This window comes from Myripristis murdjan, chromosome 13 (assembly GCF_902150065.1).
Source record: "Myripristis murdjan chromosome 13, fMyrMur1.1, whole genome shotgun sequence".
NCBI lineage: Eukaryota > Metazoa > Chordata > Actinopteri > Holocentriformes > Holocentridae > Myripristis > Myripristis murdjan.
Window position 1 is genome coordinate 29,565,980 of NC_043992.1, and position 9,250 is coordinate 29,575,229.

The following is a 9,250-nucleotide window of genomic DNA, read 5'->3' on the forward strand; positions in this document are numbered from 1 at the left end:
TAAATTTGAAAAATGATTGTCACAGAAACTGCCACTGTAGTTGTGTGTATATGAACTGTGCAAAAATGTGTCGCACACCATCCATTTACCTGTAACAGGTGTTTTCAGAGCAGGGATTGTGCACGCGGACAATCACAAAGACGTGCTGGAAGTGTGAGCGAATATTCTGAGGGGTGAAAGGCTGCGCTCCAGGCTCCTGGAAGATGATGGTGACAATGTCGTTCCCTATGTGCCTCTTCCTCAAGAGCTGAGAGAGAAGAAGAGAGGAGAAAAAGAGGAGGGATGAAAGGATGGATGACAAGAAAAAGTAAAAGATGACAATGTGTGCGAGACAAAGAAAGAGTAAAGGGAAACAGAAATTTGTGGGGTTGATTGAGAGAAAATCAGAGTGGAATCACCATGGAGAGAGACAGAAGAACAGAATTGAAAGTAAAAGAGAGGGAAGCATGGAAAGACAAAAATACAAATTAAACTGAGTGAACAATTTGCGCTGACACTCCTGACTCACTAAACGAGAGGAAAAGACAGAGACATACCAACGAGGCAAGTGAGAGATGGAGAGCTACACTAGAAAACCAAACAACAGCTCTTTATGTAATTTGTTTTTTTGAATATTGTGTGATTAGCCGCACTGTGTGCAGCTATTTGTGTCTATGTGGTGTGTGGGCTATTTGTGTCTGTTTGTGTGTGTGTGTGTGTGTGTGTGTGTGTGTGTGTGTGTGTGTGTGTGTGCTGGTTTGTGCGTCTGTCTGTGTATGCGTAGGAAGACATGGCACAGAGACCAGGCTGTGTCTGCGTTACAGAGCTCGCCAGTCCTCTCTTTTTCTGCAGAGGGAAGTGTTAAAGTTTCAATTATGTAATCCAGCCCACTGTTCGGTCACACACACACACACACACACACACACACATTCTCCAGGGTCACCAGAGCCCTCAGGACCACCCGTGTTCATACTAGGGCTGCACTATTTTAGCTAAAACGATAATCCAGATTATTTTGCTAGACATAGCAAACATTAATCATGTTTATTTTTTATTTATTTATTTATTTTTTTAAATGGCATTTCTGTTTTATTGGACAGAACGGTTGAGAGAGACAGGAAAGGAGGAGAAAAGGGAGTGAGATGCAACAAAGATCCTGGACGGATACAAACCTGGGACGCTGCGGTTAGATAGTACATGCTTTAAAACACTGAGCCTCATGACAATTAGTCTTGATCATGTGAAAAATAAAATGTTGTTACCTGACATTTTGCTTCTTATATTAGCATCATGTCCATTTTCCACCATAGGGGACACTGAATATAAAACAAATTGCTCCAATATGGCCAAGATATTATAGCTATTAACTGTGGAAGCAGTTGTTTCATACAAGAAACCATTATTAACTGTGCAGTCTGAGCTTGTGCTTTCCATCTCCTCTCTCTTGAATGTAAGAGCCTTCACAGTAACTACATCAGCTTCATTCTTCTACAGCCTCCCCTCATCCACTGCAGGGTTTGTTTGTTTTTTATTAATGTGGGTGCTGCCCCCTAGGGGCCCATTTGAGGAAGTGGCCCCCATTGCTGCTGCATTCACTAAGCCTCTGGATGGAGTTATTGTGCTGTTTATAAACCTAAACTCTCTGAATGAAGAGCTGATACCAGGTGCTTTCTATACTGTTCAAACACACATAACCTGCTCACCCCAACATGTGTGAGTCTAACATTACTGGCTTCCTCACCTTTTACAAGGTGTTTTACTGGATGATGTAACCGTCAGAAAGGCCTGTTTGCAACAACAGATGAATGTTTGCAGCAAATGTAGTTCTCCAGTTTACAAACTGACCGTACCACAGCTTGATTAACAAAACTTACAAGGAGTAACTAATGACTACTCCACCATAGCCAGGACTCTTCTACAATGTTAGGCTGACACATTACAAATGTATAATCATGAGCACCCACAAAGTCTGCCTGAGCACAACATGTGCTCACCCACGTGAACCTCTCATGCGAACACTTCTGCAAACTATTAACAATATGCACAAAACACGTTACCTTACACATAGGTCACTCATACAAAGCCCACGCTGTTAACACACTGCCCAAGAGAATATGTAGGAAGGCAGCTTTATTTGAAGAAGCAAAGAGAAAGGGCGAGAGAGAGAGAGAGAGAAAAAAAAAAACTAGGGACTACTGAACCCCACCCTGCCTTGATCCATTTAAGAGAATGCAGACAAGCAGAGAGCAAAAGAAAGAGCGAAAGAGTAAGAGAGGACAGACAACACCAGTCTGAGAGAACAAAGCCTCTATAAAAACACCAGAGGCAGAGTAAAAAAGAGAAAGGACACTCTGAAAGAGGAGGGCGACACTAGTCATGAGGTTCCATTTTGTGAATGCTTGGAATAGTTTATGTCCCGGGGCAAATGACAGAGGCTGTAACTAACCGCAACTAGGCTTTGCAAGGCTTTGGGTGACAGCATGGACGTGTGGGTACTTTCCTTATGCGCTTTCGCTATTTTAGTCGACTGTATACGTCAGAGCTTGAACTGCGACACACAAATTTTCTGGTGTCGGGGTCAGGAAGAAGGGTTTTCAGATAAGCTCTTACCTGCTGTGGGTTGTTGGGCATGTACGGCAACATGGTGGACACATGGAACATGATCTCATAGCCCTGGTAGGTGGTGTACAGGGAGTGGGTGCCCGTAGAGTCCGCTGGAGCAGGGAAGAGTAGGAAGAGGGGGAGATTAGAGAGAGAGAGAGAGAGAAAGATAAGCTATACTTTTATGTTAGCTTTGCAAACAGATGAGGAGCATGAAATACTGTGGATGAGCTGAGTGGCAGCTAAAGCAGAAGCACAGATCTATTTGTAGGACACTTGGGAACTGTCAACATACTGGAATCGTTTACAGGCAAAACTAAGACACATTTTATAGTCGGATGTAATGGAAATGCAACGTAAAGAGTGAATATAAACAACAAGACGGTGCATACTGTATTGAAGCTTTCATTCCTCTGCAATCATGTGCATATTGCTGAATTGCTGTACATGTCCCAAACACCAACCAATCAGAGAGCACGATCTCACACAGATTTGATGATGAAGTGGAGATTCTTGAGAAGGTACATGGCACCAACATGGAGACTGTACATGTACCTTGATGCTATTTGACCCCAAATATGGGTCAACTAGCATCAACTTAGGTGCAGAGATGCACCTGTCACTTATGTATAAAATGTGTTTGAGACTGACACTTGTCTTCTCTGGTGACACTTGGGCCTGGCTGCTGCCCGAGAGGACTTACTCTTGGTGTCGAGCTGGGCGGCGTACTTGGTGAACCCTTTGAGGAGCACCTGCTCCCCCAGCAGCTCCAGGAAGGCAGAGAAGGCGGGCGACGCCTCCTCGTTGTTGTACATCTCCTCCTCTGTGCTCTGGCCCGCACGGCACAGCAGAACGCCCACCTTGTGCTTCTGACTTAACTACAAGGCAGAGGAGATAATGTTCACATTTACATCACACACAAACACACACACACACACACACACACACACACACACACACAGAAAGAGCTAGTGCACCACATTCTGAACTTTGTGTTTCTGATGCAACTTATTGTCAGGAGAGATGTTACAGATCAGCATCAAATCTAAATGTATGAGGGGGCACCGACACATGTGCACACACACACACACACACACACACACACACACACACACACACACACACACACACACACACATGCAATTTAACAGAAAGTGGTAGATAAACAAGCAAGACTATGTGGTTGCATACGCCGCCTGCACAAATACAAACACACATACCACTGGCACACCACCTCGTCTACTTGCACTTCACCCTCCACTAAATAAGAGATGAGATAACATGGCTAAACATTAAAGCTTTTACGGTTGCACTCTCATGCAAACGCGCCACACCCTGCCTCACACAGCTTTCACTGCCATCCGTCCAACTTTGCACTCCAGACTACTGCTGACTGAACTGTGAAGATTAAAAACAACCTCACACAACTCTGAGTGCACCACACACCCTATTCTTATTCTATTAATCCAACTTTGCATTTTTTTTTTTTTTTACATTTCTGCATTTAATCTGCGTGCTTGAAAACACGTCACACCTAGCTAAAGACCTTGTAATTCTCTCTAAGGGTCCTTTTCCATTACAGAGTGTAAGTTCTACTTGTTTTATGTTTTTGGATTTTTTTTTCCAATGATAGCACCTCCCTACAGTCGGTCGCCTGTGAGCAGGTTGACTAGTTTCTAGTTTTTCCTCCCTTCTCTACCAGTGCCCCACATGAGTCTTTTATTTAAAAAAACAAAATTAACAAGACCAACTAAAAACAGCTGCAGCCCATGAACAATATTAGAAGAACTGTTTCGCTTTTTTTTTTTTTTTTTTACATAGATAGATTATCAACACATTAGATAGCAGTGGATATATTTATAAGATTCACTAGACAACGTTTAATTATAACATTTTATTACACAAACAGAAACAGATGCACAGTCCTCAACAGATTCTCATACTCACCCCCTGTTCATCCAGCTTGAGGAGCTGCTCGGTGACCTTCGGCGTGCTGAGAGCCAGTCTCAGACAGGACACGTTGAGCTCAGGGACGACCTGCTCCAGGACCTCTTTGAGGGGCAAACCCCGCACCGTGCCATGCCTCCCTGTGGACGCCACTGCATCCTCTAAAATGGAGCCTCGCAGGGTCACCAGCTGTGTGCAGAGAACGTACAAGGATTATCAAACTGTTAATAAGACATTACCAAAATATAAGTCTGTAAATAATCCAAACTAAACATAGTACATCATGGGATTATTCCACTGTGATCAATCAGTGAGCACATAAGTCATAGCTTGTGAAAATACTGGCACATGTGCAGAAAGGCAATACACATATACAGCTCTCTAACAAATCAGTGATACTAATTATAATGAATTTATTGATCCCTGTGCTCCCTGTGCAGAGAGGTCAGAGGTCAGGGTGAGCTACAGTACAGCACCATGGGGCTCATGCATCATCTTCCTCAAGGACATATCCTGGTATGATTGACATGATCAGGATGGTCTCACTACAGTGTCTTGCTGCCTCAACACTAACCTTTACTTCTCTGTGTCACACACACACACACACACACACACACACACACACACACACACATACACACAGCAGCTTCTTTGCATGGGGTATTTAAAATCTTGTATTGAGAATTAATATTCTCCTCGGTGTCTTTCTGCCATGGAGTGCTGCTCCCTGGAAAAGGGGCAAGTGACTCGCTTTGAAACAATGGTGCTATAATAATCTGAGGTACAGCTGGGAGGAGTGGGCTGTGCTTTCATTGCACCACACACATACACACACACACACACACACACACATGCACACAAACATAGACACACGCACACACAGATTCATTAAAAATGCAAGGCGGACTCTGGGGCAGGCAGGGGCCACAGAGATAGTTGAACCTCATGGTCTGGAGTCCGCCGCAGGGAAATGAAAGCTGATTGACTCTGCCGAAGTTATGGAGCTACGGTTTTAACTACTCAGCTTGTGTGTGACACTGGAGTTGGAGACTGCAATATGCTGAGCTGGAATGTCAGAGGGCTGCGGGTATGTATGAATGTGTGATGGAGGGAGGGACAGACAAGAGGGGAAAAAAAGAGAGACAGAGAATAAGAGGGTCTCTCCACCTTGCTGTGTCAGCACTGCTGCACAGAATTAAATGACAGACTTAAGGGGGTTTGATATCTGAGAGCAGTTGCGGCTTTGCTGGGAGAGAATGAAGTCTGCAATCAATCTCTCTGTGGGAACAGAAGGCCTGGGTGTGCTGGCTGCATCTGTGAGCTGAGCTCTGTGTACTTAGATGGCGGAGCTGCTCCATTGTTGTATCAGAGCTAAGGTGATGAGGCCAGGCAGCCATGTAATCCAGCTAAAAACAACACAGCGCCAGCTAGTGAGAGCCATACACTGACTAAAGACTACAAGGATACACAGAACAGAGTCAGAATCAGGCCTTCCTGTTTGTTTGTGCAACCCAGAAAATGACAGGTGCAAGTAAAACACTAAGAAACCTAACTGCTCATAGAAAGCTTACACCTATGAGTTTTATCTCATCCAATATAAACTGAAAGAAATACATAATGAATATTTCTAATGTCCTCCCTAACAATCCCACTCCAGGGGTTTGAACTGCGTCTTATCAAAATGAACGCGGGCAATGTAGTCAGTGCAAGTTGGATTGAATCAGATCTTAGAGGAATGCTTTACCTAAAAGCTGTACATTTTCTATCACTGACTCATCCGAGTTTCTTGAATGTTCAATCATACAAATGAAGAGTCAAAACCTGGATTACGCTGCATGAATAGTTTGAGAATTTGCTGCTCTTCATCCAAGTAGCCGATCAACACCATTCTGACAGATGAAGACCGTTTTTGTTGGCCATTCAAGAGAATAAATAATACAAATTATGGATAGTTTTTTGGGTCAAGTGATCCTTTAAGCAAAGCTGCATGATTTTGTGTTGTGGCAGCTTTTTAAGAACTGTGCCGAGAATAAGACCAGAGATTGGGAAACAGGTTTGTGACAGTTTTGGAAGTTTCTAATTTGCACCTCATGCCATCACAGCCCAACGGTATGAAAACGTAAGAGGAGCATTTAAATCAGAACCCATGAGAGTAAAGAGGTGTCGAACAAATCAAAGAGGGACAGTGGACCAGTTGTGTGAATCCTATCAGAGCAGGTTGAGGCCAAGACAGCCGGTGTTTGGCTTGGCTTTGTTGTGCGAGGCCCGGGCAGGTGGAATTTTCCACTGGCAGGAAAGACAGAGAATGGAGTGAGGAGGTGAGGGGGAGGAGGGGAGGTTAACAGGGAGGAAGAGGGGGTAAAGGGTGTCAGGGAGCCAGCTAGGGGCCATGAGAGACAAAGAGAAGGCACAGCCAAAATGAAAGTGGACAGAAAAAAAATCCCTTGTGCACACAGTCTCTCGCACATCCACACATAACACACACATACACACACACAGCCATTCAGTCTTTGTATACCTCGCTTGTTCTGACAATGAGGCGATACTGGTACTGGTCCTTCAGATCTTTGGTGTCGTCCAGTTTCTCCCTGCGGATGCTCACAGCCACCGGGCCCAGCTTGTCATCTGTCCCAAAGTAGTTCGAGTGCTCTGGAGAGAAAATGGGGAGAGAGAAGACGGGGTTAAGGTTCACTGTGTGGAGGAACACGGCTACTTCACAAGTCTTCACATCTACAGATGGATATGCAGACAGATGAGAGGCGATGGACTGAGGGTTAAGTTTTAAATAGACGAAAGACAGAAGGCAGCAGTGAAATGAAAGAAATCGAGAGCTTGATGGCTGGTGTGCTGGGAGAGAACAACAGGCTGATTGGCAGGAAGGACAAAGGAGGACAGGGAGGAGGCAATGACTTTGTCCATACACATTATCTTGTGGTCAATACTTAATTACACAATCAGTTTAATTAACCAAAAACATCACCTGAGGACAAAAATGATAGCCTCCAAGTGAAGGTGAGGACTGAATAGTCGTGTGGTATCAATTCCGGTTAAGTACTGATTTCCCCACCTTTGTGAAACTTCTCTAAATCTGAGAGAAATGGTAGAGACAGCCTAACAATATGCAAATAATTTTTACCTTTATACAAAGAATACAAATGATAACACACGAGTACTAGTAGTTTTGAAGTTCCAAAGTTAGAAAAAACAAATTTTCCCACATTGTATAAGCTACTTAACATTTATATTGAGTTTTACGGCTACACGTTACATTAAATAGGATATATCTAGATGTCTTATGTATCATTTTGTACAAATCTCTGTAATTCAGCACATCATATTTGGGTATCTTTGGAAACACTGGCGAGTCCACTAGAATTTAAAATAAATTTATGTGGGTCTGAGCAGAGCTGGGCCATACAGCAATGACACCCCCCGTAGGAGTGGTGAGAGGTCAATTTCATTATCCTGTCCTGTATTGACTGACGCATCAATCAATGCAGTGACAGTTTGCTCTGGTGAAAAATTGGTTGCTCTGTCTCTGTTTGTATAAAATTCTGTGATTGGGTAGAATAAACATATAATAAGTCAATATCCAGTAATGTTAAAAAAAAAAAAAAAATCAGGGATAAAACAATAAAAGGGCAAATTTCCTCTTTCTCTTGTTGTTCCAGGAAATTAAAGAAATGTGGCCTCATAAGTCAGTCATTAACATTTTGTGGCTTATTAGCGGCATTAGTGTGGCACACTCATATATTAAGAGGCTGTGACGAACATAAGCCATCAAAACACTTTACAAGCATCTTGCGTGTCCTCCTCTAAAGCGCCATAGTTAAGCCAAGCTAATGCCATGGCCATGGGCTGTGTGGGAGTTAAAACACAAATTCACAAGACACTTGGGAAGGAATCTAGCTTGACAAGTATTCCTCCTCAACCCCCCTCCAACTAGAAGGAGCCAGAACGCTGTATAATTTAGGAGGCTCAGGCCTGCTTAGCTTCCACGCCATGTCCTGTGGTTAAAATGTCAGCTTTTTGATGAGGCTTTCTGATGTGCACACAAGGCACATCATAGTATGTGCATGCACACATGCACACACACACACACACACACACATACACACACACACACACACACATACACACACACAAACAGGACCAATAATTCATGTGCCACAGTTGCATTCTGGGGGACAGCTAAGCTGGAGAGGAGTCAGCGGATGAACATATTTTTGGAATGATAACCTTTATCTGTGTGGCTGCAGGCGTGTCTCTCTCACTCACACATACTACACACATACTACACACACAAACACACACACACACACACACACACTTGCTAACACACATGTGCTCCTAACAGCATCTGTCACTAATTAGGGTGCAGGCAGATGATGCTTGCCAAAGGGAAGTTTCATACACGAGGTCTGAGGAGGTGATGTTGACAAGAAATGTCCACATGCACACATAGATAGAGATCACTCTCTCACACACACACACACACACACACACACACACATCTCTGACTGGAGTGATTGGCATGATCAGAAGTGAGGCGTCACAAGCCAGACTGGACTCCAGATGTAAAACAAAGCTGCAGAGGCCACTATGTGAAGCAGTGATTGTGATCCTGCAGAAAGACAGGTGGAGTATCATCACCAGCTCTGAGTTTGCCAACAGGACAGCGGCAGGTACATGTGTAATAAAAACGCTGGGACTGTTGCCAGCT

At 43.8% G+C, this 9,250-nt stretch overlaps 1 protein-coding gene across 2 annotated transcripts in view; it reads right to left on the reverse strand.

The window, feature by feature from the left end:
• sipa1l3 (signal-induced proliferation-associated 1 like 3) overlaps nucleotides 1–9,250 on the reverse strand; it is a 79,092-nt gene that overhangs the window by 19,351 nt on the left and 50,491 nt on the right. For both annotated transcript variants that reach the window (XM_030067796.1, XM_030067797.1), the window contains 5 exons: nucleotides 7,046–7,176; nucleotides 4,528–4,716; nucleotides 3,284–3,458; nucleotides 2,590–2,693; nucleotides 90–247 (listed from right to left, as the gene is read on the reverse strand). In XM_030067796.1, coding sequence (XP_029923656.1) covers nucleotides 90–247; nucleotides 2,590–2,693; nucleotides 3,284–3,458; nucleotides 4,528–4,716; nucleotides 7,046–7,176 — 757 coding nt within the window. The remainder of the gene's footprint in view (nucleotides 1–89; nucleotides 248–2,589; nucleotides 2,694–3,283; nucleotides 3,459–4,527; nucleotides 4,717–7,045; nucleotides 7,177–9,250) is intronic.